Source organism: Mustela lutreola, chromosome 1 (assembly GCF_030435805.1).
Source record: "Mustela lutreola isolate mMusLut2 chromosome 1, mMusLut2.pri, whole genome shotgun sequence".
Taxonomy (NCBI): Eukaryota; Metazoa; Chordata; class Mammalia; order Carnivora; family Mustelidae; genus Mustela; species Mustela lutreola.
In genome coordinates this window covers 191,873,809-191,893,609 of record NC_081290.1, presented here as the reverse complement: position 1 = coordinate 191,893,609, position 19,801 = coordinate 191,873,809, and the positions used below count along the sequence as shown (strand labels likewise).

Genomic DNA, 19,801 nt, shown 5'->3' with positions numbered 1-19,801 from the left:
TTTTGGTACTTTCTAAGCACAGTGCCTTACACACAGAATGCACTCAATAAATATTTGTTGAATAAATGCATAAACTGTCAGCTCTGCTTAGTGTAAGGTGTTCATCCAGCACTCAATTTTTATTCAGCTCGGCCCCCTGTTATAAATCAGCTCTGAGCAGCCATGTGGCAGATCAGTGCCTCATTGAAGAGGCTGGAAGTGGGGAGGTCTCCTGACCAGAAAGGGGAACGTATGACTTCGGGTTCTCCAGAGAGACAGAATCAGTAGGAGATGTGTGTGTGTGTGTGTGTGTGTGTGTGTGTGTGTGTGTGTGTGAAGAGATTTACTTTAAGGAATTGGCTCTCACCATTGTGGGAGCAGTTAAGGCCAAAATCTATAGCACCTGCTGGAAACTCAGGCAGGATTTCTAAGGGATAGTCTTGAGGCAGAATTCTTTCTGTTCCAGGAAACCTGTTTTTGTGCTTAAGGCCTTCAACTGGTTAGATGAGGCCCACCGACATAATCAAGGGTAACTTCCTTTACTTAAAGTGGAATGAACACAGCTGTTAATCCCATCTACAGAATATTCTCATGGAATATCTAAGCTAGTGATTGATCAAACCCTGGGCACCATAGCTTAGGGAAGCTGATGTGTAAAACTTCATGTTCCAAGAACTAATACAATCATAGGTTTGTGGTAGTGGGTAATATCTGGCCAACAATCCAATTAAAGATGTCCAGAGGACTGGTGAGTGGGAATTTGATATTCCAGGCAGTGGTGTGCCCAGTGGTGAGGGTAGCCTAGCAGAGGACGTCCCCAGGCAATGAGTAGAAACACCAGGGATCAAGAGCCTTTACCTACATGGTTCCTCCCGGTCCATCGGGTTGTGAGTGGGGCTCTCGTATCCTTGGCATTAATCAAGAAATCAAGGCCAGAGCCTAGTTGTACAGCTTGGCCATAGTAATATGATTTGGAGAAAGGTCCTATGTTCCCCCACTTCTTTGGGATGCTGCCTCGGGGCTCAGTTGCAGGAATGGGGTGAGGCGGGTTCAAGACACAGTGCTAGCTGGAAAATCACCCAGGGACTACAGACAGGTAGGAGGACAAGAACCCTTGTCTCAAGAGTTAGAACACCTGGCTTCTAGGCCCCACCGTGTGTCAGTTCCAAGTGTGACTTTAGTTTCCTTACTGTCAAGTTGGAATTCTAATACCTTCCCTCTTCTCAAACAACAGTCCTAAGGACCAGATGAGAAAAGGTACACAAGAAAGCCTTCCAGGACAAGTTACTCAAAGATCACCTGAATGAGGGGAGCCGCCTGGTGTCCCAGAGACAGCACAGGCTCGAAGCACACCATTCCTGGGTGCGATCTCTGCCCTCACACTTACAAGAACAACACGAGGGTACTGGTGTCCTAGGACCACTAGAAGAAAGTACCACAAGCTAGGTGACTTAAAACAATAGAAACGTATAGTCTCCCAGGCAGGGGTGAACAGTTCAAGATCAAGGTATCAGCAGGGCCATGCTCCCTCTGAAGGCTCTAGGGGAGGATGCCTGCTTGTCACCTCTAGCTCCTGGTGGTTGCTGGCAATCCTTGGTGTTCCTTGGCTTATAGAGACATCCTGCTACTCTGTCTCCAAATTCACACGCTCTTCTCCCCCGGGTCCACATTTTCTTCCTTTTACAAAGACACCCCTCCTTGGCTAAAGGCCTGCTCAAATCCAGTATGACATCATCTCAACTTGATTAGATCTGCAAAGACCCTATTTGCAAATAAGGTCCTGGGGCTTAGGACTTCAAGATGTCTTTTGAGGGGACACAAGTCAACCCATGACCACAGTCAAGATCCTTGCAGGGGCTGGAAAGAGCGTCTGGGATGTAAGAGTTGCTCAATGAACGGGAGCTTTCATCATCGTGGAAAAGAGGCGGGGGACATCGCTCTCGCCCTTAATTCACAAGACAGCCACATCAATGACAGCGCCAACAGTGCCCAAATCCTCACACTGCTTTTTGTCTTAGCCTGGGGAGCTTGGGATTTCGATGCTGCCTCTTCTTCTAAACGCCGTGACTTCCTTTTCTAAGCCAGGCAGCGATCATGATGGATGCTGAGGTCCAGCATTGGATAGTGCTCCTCGGAGCTGCTCCAATGGGCTCTGTGACAAGGGAACTCTCCCTCTTACAGAAATGGGCTGCAGTTTCCGATGTCCTAGCAGCCCTGGCTACGTGAGCCCAGGCTGGTACTGTGAATACAGACAATCCTCTTTCTCCAGGGCTGGGATGTGGGGCCAGGGAAGGGGTCAGAAGCTAGAGGGTCTGTTCTTCAGCAGGCACGTGGGATGAGCGCTTGATCCCTTCCCTGTTGGGCAGCCTTGTGGCGCCGGGTAACACCCTGCAGTATTCTAGGTTAGTGTGACTTCAGACACCGAGAATGACTTGAGCATTGGGGAATCTTTATAATAGCTGTGCATTCAGAGTCAGTTTGGATAAAAGGATGAGAGGGAGGCTCTTCTGGTTCAGGCAACTGTGTCCTGGCAACATCGCTAGTATTCCCTTTGTAGCCCTGTTACTCTCCTGATCCTCCCCCACTGGCCAGGGTCCTCCATCAGGTCTGTCCTCACGCCTATTGGTGTGCCTTCCCAAACTCATTTAGACCCTTACTCTACTCACTCTAGGCAACTTAAGCAGAGAAGTCTTTCTCTCTCTCTCTCTTTTTTTTTTTTTTTTGAAGGATGTCAAAAAGGGGACAGGCCAGATATAAATGACATCATTTATTCACTAATATAGCTAACCCGGAGAGGATGGAGTCTGCATTCCCTCACCAGACAATGCTCAGAGTGAACAGAGATGCACCTGGGAATCAGCAAAGTCCTTGAAAATGCTGGGATGACTTATCTGGACTGGAGACCCCGTCCCTAGGAGGAAGCAGAGTGACCAACAGGTCCACTCACCGACACACGGCACAACCAGGGTTGAGCGCTCGCTCTCAGCCATCCCTAGTCAGTGAGGCAGAAGCAATTTTTACTGGAAAGCCCACAAGTGTGACTTTTCCATTCTTCCTGTTTGCAAGTCCGCACAGCTGATGCGGAAAAAATAGCCCAGCTCATTTGCATTTAAGTCTTGAAATCTAAATATTTCTGTGAGTCATTCATTATTACCATATAACTCAGTGTTTGCATGCAAATAACTTTAATGACATAAATGCTTATAAAATAAGTCTCTTACCATATGAACTCGGTAAAGAATGCTAATTCCCAGAGTCATGAATGGCTTGGAGAAATCAATCACCTTCTCCCGCTCCGCAGTAATGGTGAGGCCCGCCACGGCCAGGTCCGCTTTCTGAAAGGGACAGACAGATCCCATCAGTGGGGCGGCCCAGGTGAGATGCAGGGACAGAGACTTGTGGCCAGAGGCCGTCCCTACTGGGGAGATGTCACTCTGGTCTGGCTTCTCAGTGTGGGGAGGGACTCTGGGTGGCCTTGAGCCATCTCAGACCCGAACAATCATTCACGAGAGGACACGGTGCTGAAGCTGGAACTCAGGCACACTTGTGGCCAGACGCCTCTAGACACATCAGTAAGTACAAACAGCAGAGGACTGTTCAGGGACCATCTCAAAATGCCCAAGGAGAGGGAGAACGGGCACAGAGGCTACTGGATTCTCAACAGGAAGTCGTTTTAAAATTCAACTTCCTAATTTGCTCAGTCCACAGAACTTGACGGAGGTGCGAGCCTGAAGAGGAACCGCGGTGGGGGTCTTGGGGGTGCGAGAAAACGGATGTAAGCATGGAAGAGAGACAAGCTAACACCACCAAGCAATCGAGCAGGTAGCCCCACCACCACAGAGCTCGTCTTTGTCAGAGCTGGGACTGGACCTTGGCCTCCCAGGGCCCTGGACACTTAAATTGCTGCTCAGGTTACAGTTCAGGCGCCAAAGAAGTAAAAGAAGGTTCTGTGGCCTTCCATGTAAAAGTCACCAGAATTTGTTCTGAAGACATTTCCTTCTGTGCTCTTGGCCCTTGTAGGACACCACAGATGCCCATACCTGATGAGAGTCTGAATTCAACACCATCGGCTTCCTCAGTGTTCCTCTTTGCCGGACAGTTCGTCCTTGTCCCTTATTTAGACCCATCCCCTGGCAAAGCAAACTCACTTCCTCTTGGTCTGCTTCCCCGTGCATGGTGCAAAGGGGAAAAGCCCAGAACCAGCGTTCTGTTCCGGTCCTTCACCAACTCCCTAACCTAGGCCAGTCCCTAGACATCCTTGGCCTTGTCCTTAAACCAAGGATGTGAGGTGAAGACCGTGCCAGGACCCTGCCCAGAGATTCTCTAACGGGGATTCTCAACATCTCGTACATCTCGTCTCTGACCACCTGCATCAGAATCCTGTGGGAGGCTGACTAAAATGCGAATTCCTGAGTCACACCCCGGGGCCCCCTGGATCAGACGGTGGGTAGGACACAGGCATCTGTATTGGTACCAAGCTGCGCAGCTGATTCTGACATCCACTAATATGGAAGAACCATTTATTTAAAAAAAGATTTTATTTATTTGACAGACAAAGATCATAAGTAGGCAGAGAGGCAGGCGGGGGTTGGGGGGGAAGCAGACTCCCCCTGAGCAGAAAGCCCGATGTGGGGCTCGATCCCAGGACCCTGAGATCATGACCTGAACCAAAGGCAGAGGCTAAACCCACTGAGCCCCCCAGGTGCCCCAAAGAACCATGTTTTATAACAGAGGCGTGTATCTCAGACTGGCCTCCACTGGTTTCCATGTCAGCTTAACTCCTTCTTCTAATTCCAGTGGAGCAGCTGATGGAAGAGAGGAAGACAGAAAGGAGGACAAGTGGAGTCCCCAGCAGTCTGAGAACAGGCCAGGCATCGTCTCTGAATGAGCGCACGCACACACGCGCACAAGTGCACGATTCTTCCTAAATCACTGCAAAGAAAATAGAGAAAGAGACATGCTGGTCCTCATTCCGCACACAAGGGAATTTGCGATTTGCGTACAAGAAGGATAAATCTCTTGGCAAAGGACAGTCTCTCCCGCATTTCGATCTTGCACCTCCACTCCCGATCCACGTTCCGTCTGCTGGCGCAGCCATGTAATCTGGCAGAGGTTAACGAACTCAGGGCCTTATAAAGGCAGGCCAGGTGCCAAAAAAAGAAACTAGGGTGCGGATGTAAGAGATATTTCAATATAAAATGAAATATGTGAATGCTTCATTGTGCTCTTTCTGTATTTCTCCAAGAGAGTGCTAATTACTGCTATCAAATGAATCAACCCTTGAGATTAAAAAACGAAGTTTGATTAGAAGATTGTTAATGCTTTCATTTGGGGGCTCTTTGTGGAGGGCTGCTTGGGTCTTTCAGAACCTCGGCTCCTCTGTGACGGTGGCACTGATGGCAGTTCTGCCCGCTTGAGAGCACAGGTGTAGGCCAACAGATAATCAACGCAGCACAAAGACCCAGCAGGTGCAGCGCCGGGTCCCACACGGGCAGGCTTCTAGCTAGTCGGCAGCCAAGCCCTGCATGAACCTTGGGAGGAGGAGACGAGAGAGTCAGTTGGGTTGGACTGAAAGAACGGAAGAAAAGAGGAGGAAACCAAAATGGATAAAGTGGGCAAAGATAAACACAGCTTTTAGTCCTTTCTCTGGTTATTTAAAAACATAGATCCTGTCCTGCCAATTAACTGAACTCAACAACTCTACCCACAGGTTTCTTTTCCTCACCTACAGCTTTCGCCCCCAAAGGGTAAATTTTGTTTTTGTTTTTGTTTTTTAAGATTTTATTTATTTATTCGTCAGAGAGAGAGAGAGAGAGAAAGAGAGCAGGAGCAGGGAGAACTGCAGGAAGAGAGAGAAGCAGGCTCCCCACTAAGCAAGGAGCCCGAAGCGGGACTTGATCCCAGGACCCCGGAATCATGACCTGAGCCGAAAACAGACACTTAACCAACTGAGCCACCCACACATCCCAAAAGGGCAAATGCTGAGTTGGAATTTGGAAATCGGTTCACAAGTTTATAAAAGCTGTCATGATGTCATGGTAAAGCCGTAGAGCCTTTCCCGGGTGCATGCAGAACGGCCACATACCCAAGGGAGAGTGTGTGCCCCAGGCTCGGACAGGGCATCTCTGTCTACTCACAGAGAGAGCTTTTCCAAACTGGGGCCAAACAGAACAACCGCCTCATGTGGACACTGCTGATTCCTGGCCACCAGTCGGTCCCTCTTCCCTTTCCTGCCCCCCCCCCCGCCCCCGGCAGGAGTAAGTTACAGGAAGGGGAGGCAGGGAAGGAGAGGGATGGAAAAAAGCCGTGGCAAGCTAAAAGAAATGATGGAGATTTCGTGGTGGTGTTTTTTGTTTTATTTTGTTTTGTTTTTATTTAATCAACTCAGTAGAGAATAGTAATTATCTACCTTGGCTTCAACACCCCCCGAAATTTTAGCGACAACCTCTGGGGATCCGGTTATTCCAAAAGATGCGCGTTCATTTTATTTCACCTTAGTTAAAAAGACAATATGCTATAAAGCAGTCTTAGATGAGGAGATAATATGCCATGAAACCAGACTAACAAGCCAAGGGGGCTGGGAGTGTACGATGCCAGCAACCATCGGCGTAGGGGAAGGAGGGAGGGGAGGGCAGGCTGCCCGTCCGCCCCAGCCCTTCTGCATCTCTGGCCACTTGGGGCAGGAGGGCCGTGCTCTTGGGCAGAAAGAGCTGTAGACAGGACATCAGAAGACATGGCCCTGGTTGCAGCCAGGCCACGGCTCACTGTGACCGTGGGCGAGTTACTCCACTTTCTGGGGTGAAGTTTCATCCCGTCAGATGAAAAGGCCCCACCACATGCCCTCTAAACTGTCTTCTCCAGCTCCCAAACCCCACACTCGCATTTCGCTTGCCTCAAACGGGTAGAGCTTACTTCCGCGGGCCCCTGTTTTGCTCAAGAAGATGATGGTGGTCCGCAGAATTGAATGTTCTGGAACAGACGAGGAGAAGGAGCTCTGAGGAAGAAACTCGCAGACTGGTCAGCAAAGACCAGCAGCCGACAGGGACCCCGGGTGGGGACATTTTATTTTAGGGAAAGAAATCCAGAAAGGTCAGGAAGGGACACCCCCATCTGGACAGCAGGTCTGGGAGTGTAGCTCCACAAAGTGGGAAACCAAAAAAAGGTAGGCATCCCCCAGAGCCAGGGGAACCGAAGGAGGGCTGATAAAAGAGAAGTGGCAGAAAGTTCTGTATACATTACGATGTTCCCGGTCTTGGGGTGGAGGTGTGTATGTGTGCGCGCACACACAGGGGCATATAAATACATTCCCTCTGAGAGAAAGACCTCTCTCCTCCCCAGTTTTGATTGAAAGTGTTCTTTGAAGAGCTTCATGTTCTGCCACCGAGAGATCCCCCTCTTTTATCTCCTGGATGTTTGCAGAATTTACAAGGGGAGGGCAGGCTGGAGCTGGCCTGGAGGTCACTTCCAAAACAGACTATCCTTTCTCTCATGGAGTTTAAATAGGGGTCATGCAACTGCCCCCATTGCTATCAAAGCCTGGAGGCTCAGTGTGGCTGCCGTGCTTCTCCTGGGAGCTGGGGCCTGGCTGCGAAGAAGGCCGCAAATTCACAGCAGGGCTCCAGGAGGCATCTGCCTGAGCCCTGGCTCCCACCTGGCGCCTCCCTGAGAACACGGCTACCACCGGGAAGGAGTCTGATGGCAGCCCTGGATCCTGGACCGTCTGAAGGGAACAAAGCACTCTTCTGTGTCCTCCTCCTCTTTTAGAGAGCTGCTGCCCCCTTTTGGGCAAAACGCTCTCCCATTCTCTCAGCCAGGGCCCAGCAGCAAGGGTCGACCGCCAGTGGCCTCAGCCCGCCTTCCCCTGCGCCCCCCCGCCACAGAGTTGAGCTAAGGAGAGGATGGGACAGGGCCGAAGACGCATGCCTCTAGCCACTCAGCCTCTCTGGGACTCATTTTATTGTGCAAGTTAAGAGAGATGGCGGGAGTGCAAGTCTTCTAACCCAAACACCCTGGAGAGCTCTGCCGGGCCTTGGGGGAGCTGTGGAGGCCCCAGGATGAGGGGCTGAGGTTCAGCCTTCAGGATGGGAAGGAAGGACCTGTCTGGATTCCATTAGTATGCACCGACTCGCTGTATGACTTTAGGCAAGTCACTCAACCTCCCTGAGGCTCAGTTTCCTCACATGTAAAGTGGGGATGATAATCGGACCCACTTCCTAGCTTTGCTAAGGAACTGAGTGAGACGACACTCTGTAGACGGGAGCACAGGGCCCAGTGCAAAGAAAGTACCCAGTGCACGTTTGCCACCAGGAGGCCTACAAGAGTCTCTGCAGACAGTATCCCAACCCATGCTGAGCAGGAACGTTCGGGAGGGCAGCCAGGCCTCTTCTAGCTTCGTGTAGGGCAGGGGACCCTGGACATTTGGCCTATCCCGGGACAGACACAGAGCTGTGTTAACACTGGTGTGACTGCCTGTCTCCAAAGATTCACATAAGGACCTTCTTAGGCCTCATCCTGTCCCACTGCTTAGAAAACTCAAGGAAAAAGCTGACACCCAGCTTGGAGACCAAATCCAGTCATTTCCCAAAGTCTCTTCCTTGTTATGTGATTCTCCTCCAGGGACAGCAGATTAAAAGACCTCTCCAGCTTCCTTTGACTTCCATGGTGCTATCTGTGATCAGCTTCCAGATCTTTTCTCTCCGTTTTTTTGTTTGTTTGTTTGTTTTTGTTTTTGTTTTACAGCACTCTCCCCCTCCCTGCACCCTGACGACCCCAGCCTCCTGCCCCCTGGGGCAGCCAGCCACTCCCCAGCGCCAGCGCTTCCTGCCCCTCTGCAGGCCCCATCTGCATGCACACACTTTATTTCACCTGCCGCTCAGGCCCCACAGTGCCTCGCATTCTTTGCTGTCATTTATTTAACTCTGTAATTGTGTTACTTAACTCTGGAAAGCTCTGGGAGGCTACAGATGGAATGAGAAAATGCTGCACAGAATAAGGTTGTATTGAGCATTCCTGGAAACCTTCATTCCAAGATAATTGTCTCGGGAGATCCCGGTATATGGAGGAGGCTTACGGAATTTGAAGCGAGGCCTGCTTAAGGCTGCGAGAACGGGGCCGGCATAACGCGTAAACACCCAGGCAGGAAGGAGCTCTGAGTCCACCAAGCTTGGCTTGGCAGCGAGGGATCATGTGCATTAGGCTCTGGCTGAGGGTGACATGGGACACTGAGCTCGTCGAGCTCTTGTGAGTGCTATGTTCTGGGTTCCCCCCACCTGAGTGTGGACTCTCGGGGTAGGCAGGGACAATGTGCAGAACTCAGTGCCTCTTCCTCCATCTGCGATGCTCAGTATTCCCTCAGCCCTCTTTTCTGACTCCCCTCCCTGACCCAGGCAGTGGGCAAGGTGCTGAGAGACAGGCATGGCCCCTGACGGCCCCTGACAGTCCACTAGGGAGGCAGACCCATCATCAGACCGTTAGAGTAAATGTTTGTAAAATTATGGCTATAACAGGTTTTATGAAGGGGTTTAGAAGGCACCACGAGAAGGTAGAACAGAGCATTGACAGAGTCTGGGAGGTCTGGGGGTGGGATGGGGGGCGGGAGGGGCTTTCCCAAGATGAGATGCAGTTGCCTGAGCAGGAGTTACCTGTGAGATGGCCTGAGTTGAGCACTCCCAGGGGAAGGGATAGCATGTGCCAAGGCCCTGAGACAGGAGGAAGCTTGGTGCATTCCAGGGGCTGGAAGAAAGCCAGAGTGGCCGGAGGACATAAGGCTGGGGCGCATGCTGTAAGAGGAGGCTGGAGAGGCAGGCAGAAGAGGCAACACACTGAAGAGGAATCAGATGGACCCTGAGTATTTTAAGCAGTGGATGGCCTACAAGATAAGATTTGTAACACTAAGGCAGCTAACGCCTACAGCCCTTCCTGTGTGTCAGGTAATGGACTGAGCACCTGCTGCATATTATCTCACTTAGTGCTCACAAGACCCGTATGAGGCAAGCTACTATGATTACCCCATTTTACAGATCAGGAACGTGAGGCTCAGGGAGGTTAAGGAACTTGCCTAAGGTTGCACAGCAAGTAAGTGGCAGAACCAGATTCAAACCTGGGCAGCTGGGCTTCAGAGACTGTGTCCTGAACCCTCAACCAATTCAGTTGGCTCTAGTGAAGAAAAAAGATTCAAGAGAGGCAAGAAAAGACCATCCTCATTTTTCTAAAAAAAAAAAAAAAAAACTTTCACACCATGACAACCATACCTGTCCTCCCTGTTAGCCAACTATCCACAATCCTGTGAACTCCAGTGACTTCAGCCTCACTTCCCAGCATCCCCTGGGGCCCCAAGCACCTGACTCCAAACACACCTTGCACATCCCGACAGCAGTGGCTCCAACGACCTGTGTCCTCCACCTTGAATGTCCAACCCACAACCACTGGGTCTTCAAGGTCCATTCACAGTTTACTTGCTCTGCAAAAACATCTGTCACCTCCCCAGGAGTAAGCCCTTCCTCTGCTCCATCAGCAAAAGCAATAACACACTGCTTGTACCACTGAGGGGCGTATGCCACGCATTGCCCTGGATCAGAGCAGGGGGCCCAGGGCTCCTCCTCCAACTCTGTACTTCCTAGCTGGCTGTCTGCTCTGCACGCACCTTCTCTGTGCCTCACTTTCTTCTTCTCTAAAGGGGGCAGGACAACAGTTCCCACCTTCACAGAGTCTCTATGGGAATCGAATGAGCATGCCATCTCAAGCCAGGTCTGGCACAGAATAACTCTCTGTAAATGTTTGCCCCTCCTGTTATTACTGTTGGTGTGGGCATCTGGGTGCCTGTCTCAGCTCCCGGGACAAGGTCTTTGGAATACTTAACATATGTAGCATTTCATCGTTGCCATTGGCCCTGTTTGACAAGGAAACCGAAGCCCAAAGAGGTTAGTAACCTGCTCAAGTACACAAAGCTAGGACATAAGAAAGCTGGCTTTAGACCCACATGTAGTCTCAGGACTGCGTACCCTTTTTTTTTTTTTTTTAATATATTTTATTTATTTGAGAGAGACAGAGAGACAGAAAGGGAGAACACAAAGGGAGATGGAGAAGCAGGCTCCCCGCTGAGCAGAGAGCCTGATGTGGGGCTCGATCCCAGAACCCTGAGATCATGACCTGAGCCAAAGGCAGATGCCCAACCGTTCGAGCCACCCAGTGCCCAGGGCTGTGTACTTTTGATGGTTGCACTGTTCAAGGGGGATTTCCCAAAGTGGGCCCCCAATACGTCCCTAAATGGACAACCAGCACAGCCAACATTGCAGGACACAGGAGGACAGCCCACCAAACGTGGCTTACCCTAGAGGGCCTCCTCGCTGACCACAGAATGAGGCTGAAGTCTGACGCAAGCCTGTACGCAGGAGGGATTTTATCAGCAAGTCAGAATGGAAGAACCAGATTCAGGTCATGATCCAGACGTGGTCAGATACAATCCTCCTCTTCCAGCCTAAAGAAGACTCAATGCCCCACATCCCTAGCAGCAGGCTCCTTGCCCCCCCCCCCCACGCCCTCCCAGGTCTATGCCCTGGAGCCCCAGGCAGGAGAGGAACCAGCCTGTGCTCTCATGCTGCCCGGGGGAAGGCACAGGGAGGGTGAGGACAGGCCCACCCTGGGCCCAGCGAGAAGAGGCGGGACTGGCTGCATGAAGCTCCTTCCAGAATCTCACCGGCCCCCAGTCCTTTCCTGCTGCGCAGTGAGCAGATTAACATCTGCAGCTCAGCCCATTTCAAATTAGATTATCTGCTTACTTCCTGTCTTTGGATCGATTCACCTGCTGGGTGCCTTTCTCCCTCCCCACTCCTCCCCCGCCTAGCGAGAGGCCCAGGGAAGTGCGCACATCTGCTCGCCAGGGGTGGGAGGCAGGCTGACTTCCCACTCCTCCCGCTGTGCACGGGGTCAAGAATAAACTCGCTCTTGGGGCTCACCGGGTGCCTGCAAAACCGTGTCCTCATCTGCTGGGGACACCAGATGCCAGCCCTACCTCTCCTCCCTTCCCAGGATTTGGAAACACAGATGAGGGACCAGAGGAGAGCAGGCAGCTGGTCACCTGTTACACATGTGCATGCATTCACACACACACACATGCACACACACACCCCAACCCAGCCAGCACCCAGGCCCAAAGAAGGCCTGCTCCCTGTTCAGAGGGAGGCTCCGATCACAGCTTTCACAAACCAACCTAAGGCCACATTTGTGGGATTTCTCTGTGCTCGCTGGGCGGAGTCCCTCCTCCGTAATGCTCAGGAGCAGACGTCCCAGGCACATTAGTGTTCCTGGGGAAGTGGCATGTCATCTACGGGCCCAAGTGCTCCCCAGTGCTATTACTCCAAGGGGCAGTCTGTTCTCAGGGCTGGATGAATTTCTTTAGAGTTAAATTAAAATCCCCATGAAATATTTAGTTGGTTCGGCTCAGGGCTGCACTACTGGCCTATGTGGGCAGATTTCAGAATCTGGCAGAGTCAGAAGGGGCCGGCCATTCGTCCACAGGTGAGGTGGTGTGGTGTGGGGGTCCAAGCGGATGCCGTTCACCTTTGACCTCTTGTCCCAGGCTCCCGTTCACGGGCTGTGGACCCTCCTGTCCTTCGGCGTCACAGAGAGATGGATGTTTAAATCCCAGCCCCCCGCCCTCCACCGGCTGAGCCAAATTACCTCAAGTCTGGGCTTCGGTCTCCTGCTCTCTCAAATGGGCAAAATCACTTATGGCTGCTGGAAGGATGAGAGGTAACAACCTATGTAAATGGAGCTCGGGTGTGGTCCTGCCTCTCACTGTTCCCTCTTCTGACTGTAGCCCGAGGAGGCTTTTGAGAAACGAACGGAGATGGCGCTGTTCTATCCTATACTGACTTCTTCATCGCTTTTGTGCCTGGGGACCCTTCTCGCACTCTGCTGAGGTCTCTCAACCCCTTCTTTAGAAACATTTACAGATGTTTCTCCCATTCGCTGTATTGCCTAACTGTAGGGTGCAGAAAGACGACTGTCAAAATATTTTTCCATTTTTGTGCTACCGGGGCACAGAAGAGCCAGAGGTTGGTCTAAGAGCAACATTACGGTGACACCAGCAATGACAATGGCGCAGGTGTGGTTAAAATACCACGACCGTTTGTTGCCCACAGCTGTCATTGAAGGAAATAACATATTTGAGCTTAAGTTTAGCAAAGAAGAGGTGTCAGTTTGTCCCTTCCAAGTTTATGGACTGTGTTAATGCTATTCTCAGGCCCTCCGGTGTGCAAGGACCCCAGGAAAGGAACCTGCACACACTTCTCAGCAAATAGGACAGGCTGACCCCAGAGCAACACAGGGATAAGGCGCTGGCCCCCCGCACAGCCGAAACTCTATGTGTAACATCTGACTCTCCCTGAAACTTAACGACGAATAGCCTACTGGGGACCAGAAGCCTTATGGATAACGAACAGTTGATTAACACCTATTTTGTATGTTGTATGGTATGCTCTGCAGTATTCTTACAATAAAGTCAGCTAGGGAAAAGAAAGTGTCATTTATTAAGAAAATCAAAAGGATAAGAAACAAAACAGAGGAGCATTGAGGAAAGGAGGGAGAAATTTAAAAAGATGGAATCAGAGAGGGAGACAAACCATAAGAAACTCTTTATCATAGGGGGCAAACAGAGGGTTGCTGGGGGGGCTGGGGTAACTGGGTGATGGACGGTGGGGGGACACGTGATATAATGAGCACTGGGCATTATATGCAACTGATGAGTCACTGAATTCTACCTCTGAAACTAATAATACACTGTTAATTAATTGGTTTTAAATAACATAATTTTAAAAAATCATAAGGAAGAGAAAATATATTGTTCTGCATTCTAATACTGTACTGTATTTACGGAGAAACATCGATGTATGAGCAGACCCACGCCGTGCGAACCCATGTCGTTAAAGGGCCAAGTGTCATTCTTGACCCCAGCCCTCCTGTGCCCTGCTGCCCACTCGCCACCCGTGGGCCATGCTGGCCTTCATCCTGCTCCTCTGACCTCCCAAGTTCATCTGCGTCTTCACATCTCCTCCTTCCTCGGGCGGCGGTATTCTGCCCTGGCCTTGGCTGTGGCTAGGCTGGCTTTGTCCCACTGCTCAGATCTCAGAGCAGCCTTCCCCGTGTACCCATCTAAAGGACCCCCTCCCTGACACTCTCTGTCTTATTATCCTGTGTTATCTTCACAGCAAAAATGATGATGCAAAATTGTCCTCTGTGTTTATTCATTTAGCTGTTTATTGTCTAGAACGCAATCTCCAGGAGGCAGAAGCCTGTACCTCCTTGTATGCACATGTACCCCCAGAGACTTGAACAGGGCCTGGAATCTGGTGGGCTCCCTATAAACATCTGATGCACAAACAGGGGAATCAAAGAAGTAGGAGCTCTGTTCGCACTACTCTCTTACCTTGACTCCGCGCTGGGGGAGCAATTTTGTAGTCGTGTTTTGACTAAGAGAACACACTCCAGGGCCGACCTTGCCACTCACCAGCCACTTATCTTAGGCAAGTTACCTAATCTCTCTGTACCTCAGTTTCCTCATCTGGAGAATGGGGACAGGAATCCTACATATTGCATACGTGCTTTCCAAAGACCAAATGAATTACGGTGTGAAAGCCCTTAGAACAATGCCCAGAACAGGAGATGCTACAGAGGCATAAGCTCTTTTATTTGTGGGCTCCACATTAAAGGATCAACTTCAATTCTACTAAAAAATACTGTTTCAAAAACATCGGCATAGGTTGTGAGAAAATGCAAATAAATCCTACAATTGGAAAAACCAACGTGCGTTATGTTCATGACACAGTGTTTGTGTGGTTGGGAAGGGACAAAGAAGGAACAGCAGCGACAGCTGGGTCCAAGCAGGTTACACCTGTGCCCTGAAGCCCTGAGATGCCCGAGCTTGGCTTGCTCACTCCATGTCACCGCATCGTCATCCTCACCATCACACGCGACGTTCTGCAGACACGCCAGCAATCACGTGTCAAATAAAGAAAATAGAATCCTATTGAAATGTGTAAGATGACACACTCATTTCTAATACAAACACCCCTCTTTCCCCCGGAATTGAGAAATCCCTCCAGATAGTGAAGGACAGGTGTTGAGAGGCATGGAATGGTCACTAGTAAGTCTGCACCCTCGGGCCCGTCACCCACTCTGGCACAGGGTGAGTACTGGGGCACAGTGCAGGGCCCCACCACAGAGCACAGCTCCCCGGCCCACGTGGGGATCAGTCCTGCAGCCCTGACTTCATAAGCAGAAGGCTTGCACTGACCACACCGGCTCAACATCTATCTGGGACCTCAAGGTTCCAAGTCGACACTGCGGGAGCGGGTCACATAGGCTCAGGCAAGCGGCTTCCGAGGAATCTGACCATACCACTAGCCCACGGGGCCGTCTTGCTTTCGTTTCCTTTCCCACCTGTCGGCCTTGTAATGAAACCCAGTGTCACTCAACCGCCCCGTTATTAGGATGGTTTTTGTGGGATGAAATCAACGACCACCCTTTGTGGGAAGTACTGCTGAACTCCCAGAGGCTTCCCCGCTGTTCCTCACTGCTCCGTGCCAACAACTCCCCTCCACGTCTCTGCCCACACCTCACGATCCTGCTGGACAAGGAGGGAGGTCCCAGCCCTGCCTCACACCAGCCCCCGAACTACCCAACGGCACGAGGAAGGGAGCAACGATGCGACCAATCAGACCCAGAACGCGGGACGCTCCCAGCCTTTCTCTCATCTCTTATCAGTACACGCACAAGTCAAAACCCTTGCAAAGGGCAGAAGGGCATTTTCTCAGGGATTCCTGTAGGTTTTTGAAGAGGCGAGTGAGAGAAGTCACATGAACCTCTGGCCACCCTTCTTGGGTGATGAAGTGTATTTGATCCCCTTCTGAGAGGTGTCCCACTGTGTCCCACGTGGCTTGTGTGCCCACCTATAATCACATCCCCAAGGGGCTTTGCACAGACTGCTTTCAGCCCCACAACACCTGCCAGGTCAGCAGTAGCCAGTTTAGAGACAGAAGAGTAAGGCTCAGCAGAGTCGGGAGGTATTAAATCGGAGATAGGGGAGGCGGGTGGGGGGTGGGGTCACTGGGTGACGGGCATCAAGGAGGGCACGTGATGTGATGAGCACTCGGTATTACATGCAAATGATAAATGATTGAAGACTACAGCTGAAACTAACGAGGTACTCTGTTGGCCAAATCAGTTTAAATAAAAAATTAAAAAGAAAAAAATCAGGGATAATGGCCAACTTTGGGCAGGAAGGGGGCTTTAGAGAGAAGAGGAAGCATGCTGGTGGGGCAGGGACGAGGGTCCTTCTGTGTCCTACTAATGGTGCTATTTCTTGACCTGGAGAGTGATCACATGCGTACCTTCCCTTTGAGATAATTCATCAAGCTGACACTTAAAGATCTCTGTACTTTTCTATATATCTATTTATATCTAAATTTTTTAAAAAGTTCAGTGGTTTGCCCAAGCAGACACGGAGCCTCGTGATGACTCTTTGGGAAAGAAAGGCCCAGAAAACACGCAGTGTGGGGGGTGCTACCACGGTCACAATAACTGTGCCTCAGGCTGGGGATTTCACACACCCCGAGAAAGGTCAGTTTAGGCCCGGCATGTCTACTGCGCATCTCCGTGTAAATATCTGGGTGACTTCTAATTCAAGAAGGGCAGAAAGGAACAGCTGCATGTTTTAATTAGATTTGTATTTGCATCTGGATACAGAAAAGTCTAGATCCCTCATCTGGTCCAAACAGCTGAACAGACTACAAAGCTACAAAACTTCCGAAGGGACCAACTCTTTGCTGAACACCAGGCCACACCCCTAGGTAGCCGGTCCTCCCTGCTGGGATCTGCCATCACCCTCCAGCCTTGGGCAGCCCCCACTCGAGGTGGGTCTTGAAACGCTGTCCGAGAGCCCTGGGTGTAAGTCTGCTCCTTGATAGCTGTGTGACCTCAGGCAACCCACTTAGCCTCTCTGAATTTGTTTGCTCGTTTCATAGGGTTGTGAGGATTAAATGAGCTAAGGTGCAGGGCCTGATGCAGTCAATGTTCAGTGCTTAGTAAGTGCTCACTGCCATTGTTATGCTGTGGCTGATTCTAGAGTCCAGCCTCCATCCTCTGCCTAGTCCCTTTGAAGCCCCCAGGACGTGGCCTCTGCTGTGGGATGCACCATCCTGCCCGGTGGGGGTTTCCAGAAGGCTGAACCCTTCGACCTGATTTGCTGCAACTGACTCGTCTTCACTTTCGGCCAGGATGACGCCAATGGACACACTGGCTATAGCTCCTGACCCCATCTCATCTCTTTAGGTCTCCTGCCCGCACCCCGCTTTTCACCACTTCCTGGCTGGGGCCCCAGCAAGGACCCCGGCCCACCGTTCCACCACCCTCCAGGTCATGGCAGTCTGCTCCGGGTGTCTCCTGAATTGGGAGAAGGGATCCATTTGGCAAGAGTCGATGGTGTCTATCTGAGCAGTCCAAGTTTACTGACTGGGCCACATGCGGCCGTTTAAAAAAAAAAAAAAAAAAATGTAGGCCTTTGTTTTGCTGCCTAGATTGCAAATGTAGAGACAGCCGGAGCAGGAGTTTGTCGCCAAGCAGGGGAGGGAGCCTATCTGAGGGCTGCAGAAGATGAGAAATAATTCCTCAGGTTCTGGAAATGTCTGGAGCAGCCCAGGGCTCGCGGCGGCTTCCATCACTGCCAACGCTGCCATTGGCACGAACCACACCGGCCTGGTTCTCATGCTGACAAATGGTGGGATGTCAGTGGCTCCTGACGAGCTCGAGGATGGCACGAAAAATAGTCTGTGAATAAGCCCCACAGAGCCTATCATGGTGCTGGCCAGGAACTGTGAGATGGGGAGGCCAAGCCACGGCAGTGAGCAAGTTGAACGCCGCAAGACCTTCTGGAGCAAATTCATTTCTGTGAGTGAGGAATGGCCAGAGGACAGAGGGAGCTGTCACTCTAGGAGTCTTTGAAGCAGGCCTCTCTGTTCAGAGGAAGATGAGAGCTGAGCAGGGCCTGCCTGCTGGGGCAGGGCGGGGAGCCCCGGCAGCAGGATCTGATGACTGAGGTCCCGCTAGGGAAGCAAAGCCTGGCGTGTGCTCAGGGCAGCTCTGTGCAGTAATTAAAAGAACATGCTGTGGACCCATCTGAGCTCGGAGCCCGATTCTGCCACTCTGTAGCCACGTGACCTTGGACATGTTTAGCCTCGGAGCCTGTTTGCTGGTCTACACAATGGGGGGTGATGAGACTTTACCTAGTAAAGTTCTTTAAGGAATCAATGAGATAATATTTAGAAAGCAATTATTAGCACTGTCTCTGGTACATAGCAAGGGCTCACCCAACAGGGCCGGGATTATCTTTAGAGCACTTTCCAGCCAAGGGACATGCAGAAGGTCAGCAGAGGGAGGCATGAGGGCTGGAGCACAGCACATGAGTCTCAGGTGAGGGGCACTGAGAAGGCCACAGACAGGTGATCCTCGAGCCTGCTCCGTGATGCTCAGGCCTCTGTCACCCCTCAACACACAGACTCAGGGGACAAAGTCAGCAAGTACAATGGGGACAAGGTTTATGACAAAGGCAGTTAGAAGATAAATGTGTGTGGTTGGGGGGGGGGTGGCTGAGCAAACACCCAGTTAGGCCAACTGGAGCTGGACAGGTGGACAGTGGTGGAGATGTGACTCGGGGAACAGATCAGGAGACCCTGGGTCCATTTTTAGAGCCAGACAACTAACCCTGGACATTCCCACCTCATGGGGAGAAGACAGAGGAGTGGGGTTGCTGAAGCTCTTCTTTCTCAAGATAATATGGGCATGCCAAGGAGGGTGGGGTTGGGCGTGGAGGAAGAGGAGGCAGGGATTTACGGGAAGCCTATGCAGGCCTATGCGGCTGCTTGTGAAACGGCAGCCCCAGAGAAGGCATCAACTCCAACAGCCCAACCTACTGAACGCCGCAGTAAACCTAGGCCACTGGTGTGCTTTCCCTAGTACTAGTCCAAGGGGTTGTCTGAAGATCTACAGCTAGTTCTTGGCATTGGGCTGTTCTGTCCAGGCTCTAACTTCTTTGGGGTCAGAGGTTGTAATGGTTCGTTCTTTGCCTTTATAGCATCCCATTCATCTGTCCATCTGTTTGTCTATCCATCCATCAACCTATCCATCCAACCATCTGTCCGCCTACCCATCTATTCATCCGTCCGTCCATCCATCCATCCATCCTGCAATTATTGAGTACTACTATATTCTGGGTCCTATACCATTATGCAGATGATTAAGACAGATGTAATTCCTGATCTCTGAGAACTTCCATTCTAGAGAAGGGAGACACACAAGAATCAAATATTCCCATAATAGGCAAGACGACTTTAGATGATGATGATTTCATGGAAGATAATGCAACAAAATAATGTGGTAGAGTGTGACTAAGAGAAAGGATGGAGGTCCCTTAGGGTGGCAGGAAAGAATGCTTCTCAGAGAAGGTGACACCTGGCTTAGACATGGATAATGAAAGGGAAACAGCATATTGGACTTGGGGAAGACAGGTTTCCAATAGAATAAAGAACAAATGGGGCACCTGGAGGGCTCAGTTGGTTAAGTGTCAGCCTTCGACTCAGGTCATGATCTCCAGGTCCTGGGATCAAGCCCCGCATCACGCTTCCTACTCTGTGGGGAATCTGCTTCTCTCTCTCTCTCTCTCCCCCTCTGCCCTTCCCCACTGCTCACACTCTCTCTCCCTCTCTCAAATAAATATATATATTAAAAAAAGAAAGAAGAAGAATGAAGAGCAAACGTATGGGCCATGTGC

At 51.0% G+C, this 19,801-nt stretch overlaps 1 protein-coding gene across 5 annotated transcripts in view; it reads right to left on the bottom strand.

The window, feature by feature from the left end:
- GRIK4 (glutamate ionotropic receptor kainate type subunit 4) overlaps positions 1–19,801 on the bottom strand; it is a 411,978-nt gene that overhangs the window by 39,418 nt on the left and 352,759 nt on the right. For 4 of the 5 annotated variants that reach the window (XM_059183457.1, XM_059183458.1, XM_059183460.1 and 1 more), the window contains one exon: positions 3,201–3,314. The exons of the other annotated variant lie outside the window; for it this stretch is intronic. In XM_059183457.1, the coding sequence (XP_059039440.1) occupies positions 3,201–3,314 (114 nt within the window). The remainder of the gene's footprint in view (positions 1–3,200; positions 3,315–19,801) is intronic. 5 annotated transcript variants of the gene reach the window in all.